Source organism: Equus przewalskii, unplaced genomic scaffold (genome assembly GCF_037783145.1).
Source record: "Equus przewalskii isolate Varuska unplaced genomic scaffold, EquPr2 ChrUn-13, whole genome shotgun sequence".
NCBI classification, from domain to species: Eukaryota; Metazoa; Chordata; class Mammalia; order Perissodactyla; family Equidae; genus Equus; species Equus przewalskii.
The window spans coordinates 14,414,830-14,437,042 of NW_027228750.1; the positions used below are offsets into that span (position 1 = coordinate 14,414,830).

Here is a 22,213-nt window from a genome sequence, read left to right on the forward strand (position 1 = left end):
TCACCAACACTTATTTTCATTTTTTTAAATCATATCCATTCTAGTGGGTGTGAAGTGATATCTCATTGTAGTGTTAATTTGCATTTGCCTAATGACTGATGATGTTAGGTATATTTTCATGTGCTGCTTGGCTATTTGTATACATTCTCGGAAGAAATATTTACTCAATTCACTTGCCCACTTTTAAATTGGGTTGTCTGTCTTTGTTGTTAAGGTGTAAGAGTTCTTCATATATTCTATACCAGACCATTATCAGATACATGACTTCCAGACATTTTCTTTCATTCTGTCAGCTGGCTTTACATTTTCTTTAAAATGTGTCTTTTGATGCACAAAAGTTTTTGTTTTGATGAAGCCTGCTTTATCTTTTTTTTCATTGCTTATGCTTTTGGTGTCATATCTAAGAATCCATTGGCAAAGTCATGAGGACATAACCTTAAGTTTTTGTCAAAGAGCTTTATGATTTTAGCTTTCATATTTAGTTGCTGTTATTTTGAGTCAATGTTTGTATATAATATGAAATAGGGGTTAACTTTATTTTATTTTTAGGTGGATATCCAGTTGTTCTAGCACCATTTGTTGAAGAGACTATGCTTTCTCCATTGAAGGGTCTTGATGACTTTGTCAAAATCAATTTGCCATAGTTGAATGAGTTTATTTCTTGACTCTCAATTTTATTCCATTAGTCAACATGTCTATGCTTTTGCCAGTACCACACTATTTTGATTACTGTACTTTGTAGTAAGTATTGCAATTGAGAAGAATGAGTCCTCCAACTTTGCTTTTTCAATATTGTTTTGGCTATATAGGACCCCTTAAAATTCTATACGAATTTGAGGACTAACTTTTCTAGTTCTGAAAAAGAGGCCATTGGAATTTTGATAAGGATTGCACTGAATCTGTAGATCACTTTGGGTAACATTCCCATTTATAAAATATCATCTTCCAGTCCACAGACTTGGTATTTATTTCTATTTTTTTAGTTCTTCCTTTATTTCAGAAAAGTACAATATTAAAAACTATAATATTTCAATATTCAACTTTATCACCTCCTTGGCTAAAATTATTCCCAGGTATTTTATTTTTTTGGATCTCACCATAAATGGAATTGTTTTCTTTATTTCTTTTTTTGTATAGTTCAGAGCTGGTGTAGAGAATCACAACTGATTTTTGTGAGTTGATCTTGGACCCTGCAAACTTACTCAACTCGTTTATTAGTTCTAGGAGTTTTTTGTAGATTCTTTAGGATTTTCTATATATAGAATCATGTCTGAGAATAGAGATAGTTTTACTTCTTTCTTTCCAATTTGTATGTTTTTTATTTCACTTTGTTTTATTTTTTATTGCCTACTTGCCCTGGCTAGAACTTCCAGTAAATGTTGTATTGCAGCAGTGAAAGCAGGTATTCTTGTCTTGTTCCCGATGTTGGAGAAAAAGATTTCAGCTTTTTGTCATTGAGTATGATATTTGCTCTGCGTTTTTCAAAATAGCCCTTATTCATGTCAAAGAAGTTCCCTTCCATTCCAAGTTTTATGAGTCTTTTTATAATAAAATTATGGGTTTTGTTAAATGCTTTTTCTGTGTCAATTAAGACACAGACTTCAATTTACCTTAATTACCTCTTTAAAGCTTCCATCTCCAAATATAGTCACATTGGGGGGTTAAATTTTCAATAGACAAATTTTGGAGGAACACAATTCAGTCCATAACAAACATTTACCAATATTGTTTTATGCATTTTTATTTTAAATGATGGAGGAAATAAAAAGTGTAGTCGCAAACCAAAAATATAGTAATACTGGATTTTATATTTATCTATATAATTACCATTATCAGAGTTCTTTATTTCTTCATATTACTGTCTAGTGTCTTCTTATGTCAATTTGAAGGATTCTCTTTAATATTGCATAAAAACCGGGATACTAGCAACAGATTCCCTCAACTTTTATTTACTTGAGAATATCTTAATTTCTCTTTCATCTTTGAAGAATAATTTTGCTGGGTATAGAATTCTTGGTTGACAGTTTTTTCTTTCAGCACTTTAAAAAATGTAATCCCCATCTGGCCTCCATGGTTTCATATGAGAAATGTGTATTAATCTTATTAAGGATCACTTGTGCATAATGAGCCACTGCCTCTTGCTGCTTTTAAGTGTCTCTCTTTGTCCTTGGCTGTCAGCAATTTTATTATATGGCTCAGTGTGAATCATTTTCATGTATCCTCTTGGAGTTTGTTGAACTTCTTCAATGTTTGATTCATAAATTTAATCAACTTTGGAAATTTTTCAGCCATTATGTCTTCAAATATTCTTCTCATCTCTGTCTCTCTTCCCCTTCTGAAACTTTCCTTATGCATATGTTGGTATACTCAATGGTGATGTCCCTAAGATGTCTTATGTTCTCTTTATCTCTCATCATTCTTTTTTCTTTCTATACCTCAGACTAGAAAATTTCAATTAACTTAACTTCAGGTTCATTGATTCTTTTTTCTGTCTGCTCAAGTCTGCTAATGAAACCCTCTAGTGAGATTTTATTTCAGTTATTGTACTTTCCAGATCTAGAATGTCACTTGATTCTTTTTAAAAATTTCTCTTTATTGATATTCTCTACTTGTTCATCATTGTTATCTTGATTTTTTAAAACTCTTTTTCTATGGTGTTCTTTAGTTCTTTAAGCCTATTTAATACAGTTGATTTAAAGTCTTTGCTTAATAAATCCAATGTCTGTGCTTCCTCAGGAACAGTTTCTAAATCATTTCTTCTGTGAATGAGACATATGTTTTTTGTTTCTTTGCATGCTTTATAATTTTTATTGAGAACTGGAAATTTTGAATATTGTGATGTGGTAACTCTATAAATCAGATTTTTACCCTTCTCAGAGTTTTGATTACTGAAGGCTTTAGCTATTTGTTGAGTGCCTTTTCCAACCTATTTTGAAAAGTCTGCAATTTTTTCATGTGTGGTCTCTGAAGTCTCTGTTTCTTTAGCTAACGTTCAGCTAGTTTTAATGTTTTAACAGAGATCTCATGGAAAACCAGGAAGAGAGAGAGAGAGAAGGAAAAATTAATAATAAAATACACTTGTGCCAGTCTTTGCCAATTGCTTTTATGCTCGGTACTCCTCCTCCAGTGCTCAGCCAGTCCATTTAAAACTCTGCATTAGCTTTCACTTCCTGCTTACACTGAGCCTAGAGATCAGCCTGAGGTAAAAGATAAGGGTCTTCTCAGGTTTGTCCTGAGAATGTGTGTTGCCCTGAGAATGTGCTGTGGCTTTCTACTTCCCTCGATATACAGGGGTGCTTTCGAATGCCCTAATTTCCCAAAGAAACTCTTTCCTCAGCTTTTCCTCTCAGGCTTTGGGCACTCTTTTGTGTGTCTCAAGCTTAATTTTTTGCCCAAGGCAGCTGATAGGTTGTTCTTTTGCCTTACAATATGGTTCAGGAATGTTTGCGACTTTTCTGACCAGTGTGAGTTCGTTGTTAGGCCTAATAAAGACAAACATCTTGCATCAGTCTTTCAGTCAGTTCCTAGAAAGTTAAGAATTCTTTGAGAATAAGGTCTGCTCTGCTCTGCTCCTTCTGCCTGGCACCAGGCTCACATATCAGGAATGTGGGTTATGGTCCTTGAGATCACTGCTGAGCCAGCAAGGGGGATGGGGCAAAAGCAAATAAAAATGCCACAGATCTTTTCTACCATTTTTATGTTGTCTTTTTCTTGATTCAGTATTCTTTTTTTGCTGTACACCTTTATTTTTAAGAGTTTTAATAAAGTTGATCCTGAGCATTTTTGCTTGATTTTTCAGTATTTCTGTAGAAAGACAGACGCTTGGATCTGCCTACTCTGCCATTTTTGCAGACATCCTCTGATTCTTGTTTGAGTTTTTGTCTTTAACTGTCAAATTTGAAATCTCAAAAGTAGTTTCTAAACATGAGGTTCGTTGAACTTTTAATAATTACATAATTCATAAAACGTTAAACATCACTAATAAAAAAGGATTTTTTCTTCCAATGATAGAGGAGTTAATTTACCATGCTTTGAGAATTGAAATAACTTAAGCTTGTCATAGTGAGGATCACCATTCAAAAGCGGTAAATATAGATTTCAATTGATTTGCTTGATACATATCCTACAAGATATTCTACACAAGAACCAAGAGATAACTAGTTTACTTTGCTATCTGATAGGTGCAATGAGTAAAATTTGCTATAGATGGAAAGTTATGTCCTACTCATACTCATATTTTGAAACCTAATCCCAACGTGATAGTATTTTGAAGTGCAGCCTTTGTGAGGTGATAGGTCATGATTCTAATATTTTGAATATAAATATTGATTTCTCTACACGTGTCCTTTAATTCATTTTTCATGTCACTTAGCAAATATTTCACAGTATTTTTAAAAACAAATATTTTAGATAGTATAGAGAAAGAGAATACTATTAAATACCTCTGAAACGGCTTCCAGAGCAGTTGAGCAGGCCAAAATTTTAAATTGAAATCAAAAGTACTAAAAAATTGCCATATTAGGTTTCTCCAGAGAAATAGAACAAATATACATATAAAATATATCTTCCATATATATAAAAGAAGATTTATTATAAGGAGTTGGCTCATGTGGTTATAGAGGCTGAGAAGTCCCATGATATGCTTTCTGCAAGTTGGAGACCCAAGTGGTATAAATCAGTTGGAGGCTAAAGGTCATTATTTGGACTGGAGCCAACAATGTAAATCCAGTCTAAGGGCAAGAGAAGATGCGATGCCATGAGATGAGATGAGATGTCCCAACAAAATGTTTCTCCATGAAGCAGCAGAACAGGATATGTAAGAAACTGCATCATAGAGCAGCACTTCTTAAAACATTTTCGTAGAGGGCTCTCCCTTTCTTCGCCACTTCTCATTTATAAAGATTGCTAATAGTCTCTGTTTTTCTTGTTTTCATGTCTTCTCTCCTCATCTCTTTCTTCTCCCAGTGCCCTGGCATTCTCCCTTAAAATATGTAATTTTCTCCCATGCTGATTGCTTTTCTTGCGAAACCACTCATCCTTTTATCCCTGTCCTCGCCTCTGAGATTTTGAGGAATAAAATTCTCTAGCAATACAGGATTCAGGAAAATGTCTTAGTAATAGATTTGGAATGCAAATTGACTCAAAGATGTTCACATGTTACGAGAATATAAGGCTCCATAGGCATTCCTCATGAATATTCCCCAAGGATCTTGCTAGAGACTAGGGTGGAGTGGAGACTACAGAAAGCAGGGCTGGTTGGTTGTCAATATCAAAGTTCACGGGAGCTTAGACACAAACCATGCAGGATCCTTATTCTCATGAGATGGTGGAGATGAGGAGAAGATCTGAACTTGATGGGATCTATGTCAGCAGAACTGATCCTTCTGAAGTTTTGAACCCGATTTAGTCAAATATTCCAACAAACTGTGCTTCGTGGAATATGTCAAACTTTGTCATCATTGTCTGCACCACAAAAGTCTAGTTTCACAAGTGGTGCCAATGTTTAATCTTCCTTCCAGATTCCTTCCTTCCTTCCCCATGGTATTGCCAGTAGCATCCCAGAGGTCCATTCCCAGCTTGGGTCTCAGGAATATAGTGACTCACATCTAAAGTTCCAATGCTTTAAGATAATGAACAAAATCACTTAGGCTTTTTTGTGTCTTAAAGCAGAATTAAAGTGCACAATTAAGCCAGTGTCAACAAAGTCACGCAAAGCTCATCAAGAAGCAGAAATCAAGACACTAAAGACACAGTATAGAATGAGGGTTTCTACCCTTAAGGAATTTATAGTCTAGAAGGAAATATTTATCTAAGGCTTGATATATCTCTTACCTCAAAGTTTTTAAGTTTTGAATTAGAAATTCTCGTATAGTACTTATAACTTTCAAGATGTTCCATTCATTTACAAAATATTGATGCAATTATAATCATACGTCTTCTCTTTAACATACTGAATGCCGTTTTTTCTTTTTCTTCTTGGAAAGTATAAAACAATTTGAAGTTAACTTCAGTAGTTTTTTCTGTTTGCAGAAACATATAAAATTATAAAATGATTTAAAATCCCTGAAGAGAGTGAAATCTGAGGGTTGGCATTGGAATAAAAAGAACTCATCTTCATTTATCTCTAAAAATAGATTTTTTTATTTCTTGGAAATATAGTCAAAGATGTAATGCTTTAATTAAATTTATAGATTTTTTTTAAGGGTCCAAATGTTGTCACTGACATTACCTTTCCTATTTTAATATTTGTAGGGGGCTGGCCCGGTGGCCGAGTGGTTAAGTTCGGCATGCTCTGCTTTGGCGGCCCAGGGTTTTGCTGGTTCAGATCCTGGGCATGGACATGGCAGCGTTCATCAGGCCATGCTGAGGTGGAACCCACATAGCACAACCAGAGGTACTCACAACTGGAATATACAACTATGTACTGGGGGCATATGGGGAGAAGAAAAAGGAGGAAAAAAAAGAAGATTAACAACAGATATTAGCTCCGGTACCAATCTTTTAAAAAAAAATGTCTTGTAGTCCTCGAAATCTCATTCGTTTTAATAGTTGACCTATGAGGGAAAAATGTGTTACTATATTTTTTTCTATAAAATACAAAAAATCTATTCTAAAAATGCATTACTTACAAGGAGAGAATAACGAGAGCAGAAGTGTGAAAATTAGATGTTTTCACACATTCTGTTCCTGTATTCCTAGTCTAAACTTTGCATGTCCCGAACCTTTTCCTTAAAATGAAACTATTAAAACGGCCACACTGCTACCTCAGGAAGATGTTGTGAAGACTAACAAAAAAACCCATTAAGTATCTTAAATAAAAAAACTCTTATTATAGCGACAAAGATATTTTACTTTCAAAAGTATACTTTCATATTAAGCAGTGCTCGTTTTGCAACCATTTAAATCCATACATGACTTTCCAGTCTTACAGATTAGATTGTAAAAACTTTTGAAATAGGATCTATTGTTTGTCCAGCATTTGAATGTGCAATAATTTGACCATACTAGTACTGGCAGAAAATATTATTAAATACTGAGAATCTGCAAAACAAATTAAGTTGGAGTTATTCATCACAGATGTTTTAAAAATCAGATCCATTTGAACATTTAGCCTCATTCACTAGCCTTAAATCTTATATCTGGCATCTGTTGTGGCATCAAGAGAATGTATAAGACTGTCATACAGAAATAATAAATATTGCACATAATTCAGAAATCTGTTTTGTGTGAGTCTTTGGATTTTTGAAGCACATGCATTTGGTTTCAGAATTAAATGAATTGGTAGGAATGGTGGAGGCATAAAACAGATTACATATGGTTGCCTGGAAATAATATTCATTTTAAGTCAAGAATAGTGACAAATGCCATTGGGGTAGATCAATCTGCAAAGACATGATGGAGGTGGAAAAGAGCATTCCACTTATTTTAGAAAGTACAATGATATATTTGGTCACCTTGTTGCCCTTTGTTATTTACATTATGAAATAATAAGTGTCAAAGAAAAATTATTTGTATATTCTCATTTTACCACCAAAATTAAATTTAAAAACAGTAATTGTGAAATTGTTATGAGTAAATCCTTAAGAATTAGTAATCCCTTTAAAGAAGCTTAAATCTTTACCTTCAGCAATCTTATTTTATAAGGAACAACCAGTGTGAATCAAGACAATTACTACCCGAAAAGATAGTTGGGACGCCGTAGACGATGAAACATCCATGGGCTATATTATTGGTGTGGTACTTCCTTTGGCTGTGGCACGTGGTTCACTAAAATGTTTAAAATCTCATTTCTATTTCTACTTCTATTTCTATTGATAGAATGTTGATGCTGTCCTATACCACTTTGTAAAATGTCTCGTTATACTTTTGCTGACACACCGGAGTTTAGTAAATGCCAAATCCACTCAATTAAGAAGAAAAAAGATATAGAAAGTAAAAATATCTTGACAAAGGTCCAAAATTATCTAAGTTTTTGCCCTGAATCATTCTGTACTCTGTTCCTCCCCTCTATCTTTGGACACTTATGAAAAAGAACTATGATAGCTTCCTGTGAGTGTAGCTAACCAAAGAATATTTTTAAGAGAGATGTACGTCAATGTACAAGGCCATAGTCATTGCTCCGTTCGGGTTCATTTAGATTTGAATTTACTTTAGGTTCTTCTAAACATGAGAGGTCTATCATTTCTGATTGGCTTCTTCAATATTCTAACAGACCAAACTTTTCATCTGAAGATTCTGTTGTATCATGGAAATTGGGCTAAATTTGGATTCCTCTGAAGTTCTGTAAGTTATTTCACTGTAAAGCTGCCAAAACATACCCAATCATCACTGAGGGGTACTTGTGAGCTAGGTTAGACTATGGCAATAAACTTCTCTGTCCCTTCCCTGCCCCCACTTTCCACAACACAATGGTCCATCTGTGAGGGAAGAGGAACTAACTGCACTTTTAAACAGAGATTAATTTCTAGCCACTCATGTATTAGAAAAACTGTAAAACAAATGTCAAACTGCTTAGTCATTTCTTTCTTAAAATAATTGACCTAAGTTCAGAAAAGGGCAAGAAAGACAAAGCATTAGGCACAGTAAGAGAGGGATTACATTCAACAGCAATTTTCTTTTAAACATTTTAAGTATTTCTGATGTGTGCAACAGTTTCCCGCCCCCATAATAATTTCTCATTCAATAAGTCAAATTTGATGCAATGGTTTTAGTTATAGCAAAGTGTTTGTAAAAAGTGTCTATATATCTATCTATAGATAGATAGATAAATATAACATAACAAATATATATAGATAACAATACATATATATATATATATATATATAAAACAACAATGGGGAGGATAAAACATCAGTGTGAGAAAAGAGGAATGAATATCAAATGATTTAAAAGATGATGTATCTTTTCTAAAGTATTGCTATTTAATCTATTTCTTCTTTCCTTTAATTCTACCTGTAGTAATTTACATCTCATTATAGAGTTCTCTCGACCTCCAATATCTATTACTGTTTGTATTAGGGGCACCCAGCTATGGAGACGGTTTCTTCAGCCCCAGTTTGGTTATCGAGGTCTCAATACTTAAAACATTGGTTCTGAATCTGGATCCCCTGATTCCTAGAGATTTGGGAAGATCTTAAGGGGGAACTGTGAGCTCTTCACAATGTTTAACAAAGCTCCATGAACTCTGATGATTGTCTAGAACATTTAAGTTCCCCTAATCTGACCTCCCAATCAATTTTCAAATTATTATTCTCTGACAAGGCAATATGTCCAAATGGTCTATTTAAAATACTGCTACAAAGGAAATGACTATTTTTACTCTAAACTCTTTCCATCTTGTTTAAGAAAGGCTTGTAACCAGAACAAATTCTACAAAGTTGAAGAAATATTTTTAAACATCTTTTTTTGGGTTTTTTTTTTGGTGAGGAGGACTGGCCCTGAACTAACATCTGTTGCTAATCATCCTCTTTCCGCTTGAGGAAGATTGTCCCTGAGCTAACATCTGTGCCAGTCTTCCTGTACTTTGTATGTGGGATGCCACGACAGCATAACTTGATGAGTGGTGGGTAGGTCCATGCCAGGGATCTGAACCTGCAAACCCTGGGCCACCTAAATGGAGCACACAAATTCAACCACTATGCCACCGGGTAGACCCCTTTAAACATTGTTTTTTAATGTGACAAAATAGCAAATGTCATATAGCAATTGTCCTTCAAATTAAAGACTTATCTCAGGAAAACCATGATATTCTATTACATTTTGGATCTATATATACATAGTTAGCAAGGACTGGCTGAAAGGCAGCCTAGGAAACAATACCTCCTGGAGTTATCCAGTGTGAAGTTGAAGCTAGTGAGGTGGGTCTCTTCCAGTTTCCCTCTGCTTCCTTTGTTGTTCAGTATTATCCTTCCTTTTGCCGACTTCATCTCCTGTAAATCCAGGGCAGGTCCTCAGAAGGCTCTAGATCAGGCAGCTAGCTACAGACTAGAGGGGTTAGGCATAATTTATTATTCTTTACTATGACTCTACTACATTTCCTTCCAGAGGCATTAATTCAGACCCAGGTTATGCCTAGCTGGGCAGTGGCCAGAAGAATTCAGACCACAGAGTACAGAGAGCACAAGGTAGTAATAACTCTATTCACCTGCCACTTTGCCTGAACGGACCCTTTCACCACAGTGAGAGGGCCTGAGATGTGACCAGAAGGTGGGGCTTGCTAGACTGACTGCATTGTTTCTCACCTTCTAGAATGGTATCAGGCCATGGAATTCTCAATATATCAGGAGTGCTACTGAGAAACAGTTTGGAACACCAGTTCTACATGTTGCTGCAAGCCCTATAACTCTCTAGCTATTGAGTTGATTTAGGATTCTGGAAGCCTTGCAAATATTTCTAAACTTTGCATTAATTTCACTATTTTACATTTAAGAGAAGCCCTATAAAATAAGTTTAAAAATCTACAAAGAATTGGACAGAAAATAAAGTTTCAAAATAGTTTGGAAACTGAAAATACACACAAATTTTTCATTTCGAGAAGGTGAAGGATAACAAAGATGGTAAATTGACCTATATTCACCCTGTAAGGTTCTTAATTTGTAATTGTACATTCCACATTCAAGTACAATATAATATTTATCTTATTAAATTATATTAACAACTTAAGCTTATAATTTGAAAAGCTAGTTGGCGATATTTCTCTGCAGCTGATACAAGAAATCCCAAACATTCTGCCAACAGCGTTACTAATATATATATTTTTTTACCTCTTGTCTAAGAAGTAAACTTCTTGACATGGGAATGGTTCTTTGTCACAGAGAGTGACAGTCATGTTGAAGGCATTTTTGTTGTTGCTCTCTTCATTTTCTATGCCTCTTGTATAGTTGTTAAATGATTCTATCTTGGGCCTCAAGCTAGTCTCTGAACACCTTCCTTCCAACTCTTAAATCACATAAACAGAATATCTGATTAATCTGATGGGTCATAAGGTATATTTTGATAACTAATAGAAAATTGGATTCCTAAAGATTAAAGGACATGTATGCCTCATAAACTTAGTTGAGAACCCTTAAGCTTTGAAATATCTTAAATACTCAGCACAGGTCCTGGCCAAAGCTTCCAGTCTTTGTCAACAGAAACACGTATTCATTCACTCTGCACATCTCTGTTGAGCGCCTAGTGTACACTGGCACCTTTTTGGGCTCTGTTGCAGAAAATTTTTGAGAGACATCTTAGGAAATATTAGGGAACAAAAAAGAGCCCATAGGAGGGAATAATTTAAATGTGGAAAAAACGACCGGGGAATCTATATTCCAGGTTTAAATGGATTACTTTGAGGAGAGGTAAGTCGAAGGAATTTAGAAACCTGGCCCTTTTCATTATTTTCACTGAGGAGTGACCATGTTTTCAGCTCCAGAGGCCCTTGACGAGGAGCTGTGGGCCTAGAGACGCTTGGGGATCTCTACTAGTTGCTTTCCTTGTCTTTTCTCCTCCCCCTGTGCCCCCAAATCCGGGATCAGGACAGAATCAGCTGGAAAATTAAATTACTCACCCCCTTAATGTCTGTCAGCTCCCATACATTTCTTTGTCCTCCTGCCTCTGAGTACAGTTCAGCTCTTTAAGAGACGAGCCTCGCAATCAAGCTAGTGCAGAATTTAAACATTTAAGAGAGAAACCTGTCAGTTTCAGATCTGGAAGGAGAGCTTCCCTATAAGATCAGGAGTTTTGACCTCTTGGGTCCTTTCATCTCACCTTCATCTCTTTCTTGTAAGTCTCAGCTAAAAAACAAAACAAAACAAAACAAACTTTTCGGAGCAAGCAAAGCACTAAGTCCGCTGGTTCCACGTCTGCTATAAGAAGCAGATTTTTGCACGAGGATAAGGTTACGGCTGCCAGCCCAGAACTCCAGCAGTGTGGCAGATCAGACGCTGGGCTCCTCCCCTCCCCCGCCGACGAACGAGAGGCTAACAGACGGGTGCAAGTAGACAAGTAGCTGTTTTTATTGAATACAGAAGCTCCTTGAAAACTCTGTGGGCTCCGGGGCTCTCCTGCAATTCCTTTCATTCCCAAAGTGCTGGAGCCAAGCACGCGTCCCCCGTACCTCCCTCCCATTTTTTCTCGGGGATTTGGGGAGGAGAGGCGGGAGGAGAGGAGTGGGGAGACGGGGGGTGGGTGGTGGGCTGGGCTTGCCCGGAGTCCTGATTCTTGGGCCGAGGGAGAGGGGGGCGGGCTCGGGGCTGCCGGCGAGACGCGTGATTGGGTCTGACCCTCGGCCGGCTTGTCAGTTTCGCCGGGGGTAAGGGGGGCGCGGGAGCCGAGTGGGCGGAGGAGGGGGCTGCCCAGAGCCTCTCGTCCGGCCCACTGACGGCATGAAGCCTTTAGGGGGACGCAGTCCTCTCAGATTTTTGGTTGAAGCCCCTCATCTGCCTTCAGTCTGAAGGCAGGGCCCCGGAGAGGACGGATCGGAGGGTCCCGGCTGGCGGGGCCAACCGAGAGGGAGAGGAGGGGGCGAGAGACAGGAAGGAAGCAAACCATCAAATTTAAAAGAAAAAGCCCTTTGACTTTTTCCCCCCGTCCCTCTCCAATGGCTGTGTAGCAAACACCCCCGACGATACCTTGGAAGGGAAGAAGTTGGTCTGCAATCGCAATTTCGTGGGTTGATTTCACAGTTGTGAGTGCGGGGCTCGGAGATGGAGCGGTGGTCCTCTAGGTGGAAAACGAAACGGTGGCTCTGGGATTTCACCATAACAACCCTCGCACTGACTTTCCTCTTCCAGGCTAGAGAGGTCAGAGGAGGTAAGAAAAAATGGTTTGGGGGGGAGGTGGGAGATTGCCGTCGGTCTTTCTCATTCTGTACCCCTCCCCCTCTTTGTCCTCCCCCTCCCCCCCCCCCATTTCTCTTAAATAAAATCCAGATTGTAGCTGCCACTAGGTTGAGAGTGAACGCTGGAGAGAGAGATGGATGTAGGTGGGACAGTAATGGGAGAAGAGGTAGCAGGAAAAAAGATCTGTCAGGCACACAGCCTGCTGAAATGCCCTTCACCACTTTCCGGCGTCTTTGAAAAGAGGAAAAATATTACCTTGAACACAAGGGCAGTTGTACAAAGCTTTTGTTTGAAGAACAGTCCTTAGACTGCCCTTTGAACACATCTTCTGGTTTCTTCAGATTCTAACTAATGGAAATATCTTTTTAAGGGTGAGCTGAGGAGAAAATATAGAGACAGGGTATAAAATGAACCTTGATAAAGTTCTTTGTCTGGAACAAAGTGAGAAACAGGCTGTTTTACTCCTAAGAATTTAAGAGAAAGCGAGGGGGATGAATCTAGAAGACTGAGAAGACTTTGTGTGTGCGTGTGGCATTTTGAAGAGATTTTAAGTGGAAAAAACTTGGCCGATTATGAGGAAAGGGTTCAAGATAGACAGAACACTTTTCCCTGAATTTCAGTCCCCTCCTCCTCAGTGTGACCCCCCAATCCCCACCCCGCCCATCTTGCAGGTTGGACGTGCAGTTCTCTAGAAGAATGATGAAACTTGCCAAGCAAATGGGGTGGGGGCGGAGGAATAGGGATTGGGAGGGAAGGGGAGGGGGCGTGGGGTGGGGTGGGAGGAGAGAGGTAAGGAAAAGTTCCTACGTGGCACCACCAAATATTCAATGACCAGACCTGCTCGGAATACTGCAGCCCTGTCAGTACCCAAGGAGGGAGAGCGACTTCACTCCTCCCCTCCTCCTCCTCCCTCCCTTTCCCCCCGCCCTTTCCCGCAAAGGCATCTGGCTGGAGCGGTCCGTTAGGTGCTGTAGACACGGCTGGCGGGAGAACGCCTTTGGAGTTCAGGGAGCCCCAACAGCTTAGCGAAGAAAAGCAAGCTTTGTCAGGAGTGCAGAGAGAAGCAGGGGGTAGCAAAGAGGGTGGCGAGGATTGGCTGAGGGAGAAAGAAATTGTCAACCCCAAATGCGCAGGCTTTAGCAGAAACCTGAGTCTGGCCCTGCTAGATGCCAACATGTGAGTTCTCCCTGATGGGGGTTAGCCCTCCCGGAGGCCGAACTCTGCGAAACCAGGTCTGTATTCCTTCCCCAATCTTAGTGGTGCTCACCTTCCTGAGTAGCAGGCAGTGCTGGATCTTTCCTCTGTGTGATTTTCCTGGTGAAGAGGCAGAGCCTCATTAAGACTATATTTGAATTTTGAAATAAGTTATGCTAATTATGTTGATTCATTCGTCTCTACATTTTTATTCTTTGAAAGTGGAATCCATCAAAAGTTTGCATTTTACCTTTGATACCTGGTCCCCAGCTGGATTGGTCGTTTCTGTCAGCAGTTCTGCCCTCTGCTGGTTTTATTTATTATTTGGAATTCAAGCATCCTCCTTAGTAAATGAGGCCTCTAAAAATTCTTGTAACTACAGTGATGCTGGAAAAGGACACTCGACTTAGGAAGGACAGATATACCATTTCTTCTTCAGTTTGTCACACACACACGTGGACAAAAGTATCATAATGGTAGCTCTTTATTTAAAAGTATAGAAAGTAAGACTTTCTTCAGTGAAGACAGATGAAATATAAGCTCAAGAGACACCCTTATAGGCAGTCAGGGATTGTTTTGCTGAAGATATTTATGTTTCTTTTCCACATTGAGCCTGCCTTAAACCTCTAAGGATATCACGCAGATCATATTTTTACACTTGTAATGTATGGTTTTCTCTTTTCAATCTAGCTACGTACCTGAAACACTTTTAAATAAACATCTCTGTACTACACCAGATAAAAGGGGGAAAAAGAATCTTCCCTATTATCGTGAAGCCAAGTAATGTGGGAAACAGTAAAGTTTAAGGACCATATGGTCTATCTGATTGTCGTTTCTGATGAAATGTCTTGAAGGTTAAATGATTGTTGGGTGTTCATGTTGTAAGGTTTGATACTTGTTTCATTCACCATGTTGCTGGGTGCTTATTTCTTAGTGGGAAGCTACATATTTACTTAAACCTGTTCTTGTAGACATTCTTGCCGCTTAATAAAATTCCCAAAGGAAATAATAGTATATTTGCTTAAAAAGGATACATTGGCCTAAATCATCCAAGGGAAAAATAAACCCAGTACCCAGTTCTCATACTAGCCTTTAGATTTGCAATGGAAGTAACACGGTAGGATTTTATTCAAGTTTCTAGATAAAGATATTATACACTAGCATTATTCTATAATTTATTGATTTCACTGAGATGCAGTGGTGTGATTTGGTTACTAAACTGAAAGATAATTTAAAACAGCCTATTTTCATCTAAAATTTGTATTTCTTGGATTAAAAGCATTAAAGCCTTGAAAAGTTTTGGTTCATAGTAAGTTAGACTCTAGTGAAACTGTATGTAGGATTCTGAACCATCTAACCTTATAGAGAAAAGTTCTTGGAGTGAATGCGTTGAAAGAAAATTTATGATCTCACATAGAGTCATATTTACTTTGCAAATCCAAACCCTATAACTTGGTGATCTTTAACATACTTATTCAAAATTTTTAGCATTTATTATGATTTACCCTAAAAAAGTGTTATTTTTATAGTATATTCACTTCAATTTCATGTTTCCTATACTTGCCTATCATTAACAAATGTTTTATCTCAAGAATCTATGGATTTCTTTGTCAATTTAGTCCATTACTTATTGTAGAGAGGACCTGAGATTTACCTGGAATTTATAGTAACTACATTGTGATTGTGTTGAGATAGATGGTTTGAAGAGTTTTACTTTTAGGTAAGAGTTAAGCTATAATTGAGTAGGAAGAAAAATAATATCTAATTGATCATTTTTTACTGATTAAGATGATATTCAGCCTTTGGTAGTGGTGTATTGCAAAAATTTGATTAATTTTCTGGAAAACTTTCAAAGCTTGTCAGCAATTGGAGTGAACCCTGCTAGGGTGTTGTTTTGAGTGCCCGGGATCAGCAGGTGAAATGGTGCTGACTTCCAGAGTATGTGCTAATCCAGCTTTGCAAGGAGACCAAGTTTGTCACTGTAATTACTTAATTAGATATGCTTCTGATAACAAATGCTAGATAAGATGATTAATATTGTATCTTTCCATTTGTTTTTTCAAATCAGAATCAGCAAAGTCTGTAATAGAGAAACAATAAAGAACAATAGGTATCTAGTGAGAAGCATCTTCCCGCGTGTATTATACAGATAGCCTCAGTTTAGGTGGCACATATATATTCAGTTAATTATAAATATTTTCACGTAATTGTTTATTAGTTTTGAAATTAAGTTTATTAACATATTAAAGTGAAAATTTCCTTCACGACTAACACTTAACTGAGAGTCTACTTTATACTAAGAGGTATTTTCATAGTTTGAAACAAAATCATGAAGATGTAAAATGAGAAATATATATACCTAGATAGCAAGATTGCTTATAATATATTTATTAATTTTTGAGGTTGTGTGTTTGCCTCAATTTGTGACTAAAATAGAAGGAACACATTACTCAAGTTGATTACCCCTAAAATACAGCAAGGCAAACGTGAACCTCTTTTCGGATTTGTGTGGAGGATTTCTATCGGTGAAAGATCTAAGTAGCCACCTTTCTTTTCTAAAATTTTGCTTCTTTTCTGAGACAAATTCCCTTCACTCTGGTTAATTTATTGAAGCGCTGCTTATTTAATGATAACAAATGGACTCAAACTTGGTTGAGAATGTGTAATAAAAAGCTGAATTTTTCAAAGGAAGTAAAGATGTTTAGAGGAGATTTTTTTAAAAGAATGCTAGATATGGAAATAACTGTAAAATTCTTTCTATATCCTACCTTTTCACTTTACTAATGAGGAAACTAAGGCACAGAGAAGTTGTTAGCTGAATGCTCTTTCTCATGCAAACAAAACATACCCTTATAATAATCAAGCTTTTTCGGAATGAATAGAGTGAAGATCTGTAATAGTGATAAAAATATCTTTAAATAATAGTAATGTGAGACTTTATGGAATGACCAACTATTACTTAAATGTATATATGCTGGAGTGTAGACTAGGGAGGGGATGGCTTAAGTGAAAATGACAAATTTAAAGAAAATCAGATAGGAAATCAAGTTATAGAATGCATTGAAAAATTCCTCGATTTCCTGAGTTTTGAGAAATTAACTTTTGGTCATTTGTATTGTTAACATACCTAAATACATGATTCTCTAAGACTATCTTTGTCAGAGTAGAAAGCATAAGAGTTTGTAAAATATTTTTTTAATACATTTGTTGCTGGATTAAGATCACAGCCTTCTACCTTCCAAAGTAATTAATGGAGGACCAGGCACAACTGTGAATTTTCAAGAAGCCAAGAAAATTGTATATTAATTTTAAATATGGCAAGTAATGTCAAATTTCTATGCTTTCGTGTTGATTTTAGATTGATTGGATGTATGTATCACATATATAATTATATGGCTTTTATTAATGTCATAATGAGTTGATTATTACTTAATATATGCTGTTTGTTTAAGGCATAATCTTTTTCCAAACAAGTGGTCAACTTCGGAAAAAAATAGGAGAGCACTTTGTAGTGCAAATTGTAATTAAAATTCTTTTTTTGGATTGTTGAAGCGTCTGAAACTACATAAACACTTTTTACCTCAGGAATAAATGGACAGTTCATCTAAAGGGAAGTGCTCACTCTTAATGGATTACCGTGATATTCATTGTGCTGTCAATAACTACGACAAATTTTACTACCACCTGTGGAATTTGGGGGAAGAAGGGAAGAATTCAATTTTATTTCTCTACATTTATTTCTCAAAGATCAATCGTCAAGAGCTAGTATTTCTACCAAATGAAGAATTTTCCTGTCTTTAGGGAAAAGCAGTACGTGTCCATAGAGTCCTGAAGAAGGTACTGTGGAAGCTAGTTATGTACACTCATGAGTAACAATTTATATAAACATGTGGTTTTATAAATGCTGAGCCATCCCCATAATTTTATATAATTTCTAATGATTATTTGTTGGTATTTGAAAACCAGCTTTCTATTGTATCCCAAATACACTTTTCCTTCCTTCCTTCCTTTGGAGAACTAATGAAGGGCAGTTGGCATAATCATTAGGAATTCAAGGCAACTGTAGAGTGGGGGCTGAGAGCTGATCTGCCTTTCTGCTTTTACTCCTCCACTTCCCTCATTTAATCCTGGGGAAATGTGACCTGAGCTGGGAGTGGTGAGAGGAAACCAGACTTTTTTTTTTGACCATTGAAGTTTTGTTCCGTAGCAAAGAAGAAAGAGAGGTGTACACAGGGGCTATAAAAAGTTGCAGTGTTCCCTAAATCCTTTCACTGAAGAGTCGACTTTAAATGCAGTTTTCGGTGTAGCTTTCAGTATCCTAATGACTTCCCTACATTTGGACTTTTTTCTTCGAATATCTCTTGTAATTTAATTTAAAACCTAAAAGGTTTTAAACTGCCTTCTGTATCACAATGTGTCCACTCTATTTCTTTCTCCTTTCTTCAAAACCCTAATAGGATTTTATGTTTATAGGTAAGCATTGTTTTTCTACTTTCAGTTGTGTCAGAACTCAACGTGACTAATACTAGCTGGTAGAGAAGGTGAAAGTCAATTTTAAAGTGATTTACTGAGTAATATCTATTTATCAGTTGCAGTTTCTGGCCTACTACTGACTTGGCTAGTGGTTCTTTAGACATTGGCTGATTACCAGACCTACTGTTATCTGGTAAAATAAACTCTTTGCTTGCTGCGCATGGAATTAGAGACAGTGCTATTAATTTAGGAGAAAGAACTCAGAGAAAAGAAAGGTTATCATATTTCAGAGTGAGAGACCAGCTTAAATTCGACTGGACAATTGAGATCTAAAACAAACCTGTATAAAAGTGCTTTAGCACAATCCGCTTTTGCAATCCCCTCAAACCTTCTTTTTTTTTTTCTTAAAAAGCATTTCTTTCTTATTTTAACCAAATTTAATTGCTCTTGAATGGCCTTGTACTGTACAGGCAAATGAAGGTCCCTATTCATAGAACTTGAGCGCATAGAGTGTCAGTAGAAGCTTCCTTCCTCTGTCTGACTGGTAAACTGACATCCGGGCTTAAAGGAGTGAACCTTAGACTGTGTGAGGTAGTTGGCTTTCCTGCCTCGCTCAGATTTTCACATGCAACTTCCCTAAAGGATGACTGCTGGAAAGAGCAGCCGTTGCCCTTACCGACAAAGTAAGAAGAAACTCTCGCGCCCTGTTGGACTTGGTGCTCTTAGATAGCTCTGCAGGGAAAGAAGAGCCGTAAATATTAGAGTGGTGTTTTCCTTGACTTCTGTCTTCTGACTAGAATCTAACGGTGGAGCGCTGCTTACTACTCGCTGTCACTCTTATTTTTGAAGACTGATGAGTCTTTGAAATACTTCACTGCTTTTGGAGATAAATGTCGGAATGGCTTAGCCTGATGTAGAGTGCCCTTCAGGATGTGGCCTCTCTGTACATCTCAGCTTCTGACCGGCCATTTACCACCTGCTGCAACCCCACTCCCATTCACCCTGCGTTTCAGCCATGTTAAACTTTTTGCCAATATTTTCACCGATCTTTGAACACATTATTCTCTTTCCCTGGAGTATCTCTTCCCTTCTCATGCAAACGCCTTCCCATACTTCAGGATTTAGCTCATATCTCTAGTTTTCCTTCATATCTCCAATCAGATATAAGAAGAAGTACCACTGAATGTATGGTCATTATGTGTCAGGTTCTGTTGTAAGCGCTCTTCATATAGAATCTCATTTCATTCTGACAGTTGCCCTGAAAGTAAGCTAATAATAAAATCTCCATTTTACTCATAAGGAAATTGAAAAACAGAGACGTTAATTATCTTGCCTAAGATCGCGCAGTTAGTAAGTGATAGCCTAGGATTTGAAGTCACACAGTCTTGCTCCAGAGTCCTTGCTTTTGATCACTTGTCCACGTTTACTTTGTTGTGTGTTCTGAGGCTTCTATACAGCCTCCCTGTCTTATCTTATGATTATGGTGCTCTGGGGCCTAACATTAATGCACAAAGCAGGCAGCTGCACCACCGTCAACATCATGTCTATTGTGTGAATAACTTGACTCCTGCCAAGGAGAAATATAAAGGGCCCCTGGCAAAATATGATGTTATAATTCAGGTAGCTCTTCAGCCTGCACTTAAGTTCAGTGGTGGAGGCCGTGCCACTCTTACCATTTTATGGACAAACCTAAGCCCTGTAGATGGTGGAGAGCCCAAACTGGAGTTGCTGGAAGCCAGCGAATGTTACTTTGTTTCCTTTGGTTAACTTAAGGAGAAGTTGACAGCTGTATCTGTTGGCATTCAAGGTTCAGACTGGGATTGGCTTGCTTTCATTAAGTAACACAGATTGCAGCTTGTTCTAATCAAGATCCATTGCAAGGAACAACAGGTCTTATTCAGCTTTGGGGGACTGATGTATGGGAGTAGGCTTATTACCTTCAGCATAAGAGTGTCAGACTTGATTAGCTAAAAGCTGTTTGGAATGTAATCAACTAGGAAATGTAACTGAAAGGTCCATGGTTTGAAAAATATATATATATATTTCATTATTTTAAAAATTACTCATTATGTATGTTAATCTTTCTCTAGGAGTTGCTGGAGGGTAATAACTGTGCTTTAGTTTTTATTTCTGTCCACAGTGTCTACCAAGACGCTAGAACACACATATGATATAGCCTATGTAGATTATTATCTTCTTACTTTGCCCAGCAGACTATGACAAGGTTAAAATCTTGTTAACTTGGAGCAGTGTGAAATGACCTCCCCATGTCATATTGTTAGCAGTAATTAGATCCCCTCTCCCTTTTTTTTTTTTACTCATTCTCTGAAAGTGAATGGGGTTTCTCTCTAGTTTTCTTCATCTGGAAGACAGTTTAGCACATTCTCTCTAAAGATGCCTCTAAATATTTGAAGCTACTGATTTACTATATTACCTACAAAACTGTGATTTGCATTAAAACAGAAATCTGATAGAGGAAAACATCGTACGAAGTGGTATTTTTCCTTTAACAGCAATATAAATCATGATTTCAGTTGCCTCCTGGTGAACAAGAAATTAATCCAAGAATGATGTCAATCTGTAAAAGTAATAATTGGGAATATCCCAGTCATATATTCACTTTTGAACCTTTTATCTCAGTTTGGTAGACTATTAGGGATCATCCAATTTTGCTTAATTACTATTAGAAGGAGTAGCCTATCTATATTTATTGTTCTGTGATTATTTTAATAAACTCATTCTTCAGGTTAGAAAGTAGTTTATATATTATATATGCAGTTATTATATTATGAAGTACCATCTTTAAGCAAGGAGTATATAAAGTTTCAAGTGCTTAATAATATTAATAGACAGTAGTTGTAGAATTGTTTTGGAAGGAAGCTCTATTTTTTATATTCTATTCCTATCCATTGTATATTTTAGTTACACTAAAATCTTTAGGATATACCTATCTTTATCTGTTTTATTTAGTGTGTCCCAAGCACATAGAACAGAGCCTGTCACATAGCAGGCAATTGATAAATCGTTGTTGAATAAAGTGAAGGTGTTGGTTGCAGCTCTAATGAATTACTCTTCAATGACCTGAGTCAGAAATGCCATACTTTTCAAGTATCACACTCTCAACCGGTGTTTGTTCTTTCCTTCACCATCCTCAGAGTTGTGATGTCATTTCTGCTTTCAACTTTCAGTTCATATAAGCCTTTATGAAATGAGAAAGTTCAGAATTGAGGCTGTTCAATAACTGTGAAAATTAAATGACTATCTCCTATGTGCAATCGCTGTGTTAGGTGCTGTGACTGCAAAGAGAGTAAGCCAGTCTTTATTCTCATGGAGTATGTGTGTTACTAGGAGAGTGCTGGGGTTAGGGGAGTGGGTAGAGGCCACAGAACACAAGACCATATGGATATACTTTCTGTATAGCCTGGAATCATTTGACCAATTAAAAAGTACAGGAACGCTGCTAAGTTGGCAGGTCAGTGCGTATATCCATCCATACCAGGTGGTCCCTACTGACTGCAACCATTGGATCCTCTGACAAATAACCAGTCACTGGGGCCATGTTGCTTTTTCTCGAATAGCCAACCTCCTGTAAAGTCACCTGGACTTCTTGATAATAATTAGTACATTTAAATCAAACGATATAGAGTTATGGCCATCGTAGACTTAAGAAATATATGAAGGAAGAATCTTCCAATTTTATAAGGGAGTGTGTTAAGCAAGTGTGT

The 22,213-nt window shown here is 37.2% G+C and overlaps 1 protein-coding gene, 1 long non-coding RNA gene and 1 pseudogene across 10 annotated transcripts in view; 2 read left to right on the plus strand and 1 right to left on the minus strand.

Annotated features, from left to right (window-relative positions):
* Positions 1–4,442: 4,442 nt before the first annotated feature.
* Positions 4,443–12,750, minus strand: LOC103554059 (uncharacterized). Of its 4 annotated transcripts, none has more exons than XR_011536837.1 (5): positions 12,612–12,750; positions 11,549–11,639; positions 9,820–9,984; positions 5,833–6,020; positions 4,443–5,620 (listed from the first exon to the last, which is right to left on the minus strand). It is a non-coding gene; the product is annotated as an uncharacterized lncRNA (long non-coding RNA). The 4 variants fall into 4 exon arrangements; XR_011536838.1 differs by lacking the exon at positions 12,612–12,750 and adding an exon at positions 11,749–12,058; XR_011536836.1 differs by lacking the exons at positions 11,549–11,639; positions 12,612–12,750 and adding an exon at positions 10,145–10,241.
* The window catches only part of COL11A1 (collagen type XI alpha 1 chain), a 197,539-nt gene continuing 187,536 nt past the window's right edge, over positions 12,211–22,213 (plus strand). For all 6 annotated transcript variants that reach the window (XM_070608147.1, XM_070608150.1, XM_070608146.1 and 3 more), the window contains exon 1: positions 12,211–12,792. In XM_070608147.1, the coding sequence (XP_070464248.1) occupies positions 12,687–12,792 (106 nt within the window). In that variant the 5' untranslated portion in view covers positions 12,211–12,686. The remainder of the gene's footprint in view (positions 12,793–22,213) is intronic.
* LOC103554062 (superoxide dismutase [Mn], mitochondrial-like) lies at positions 13,394–20,485 on the plus strand (annotated as a pseudogene).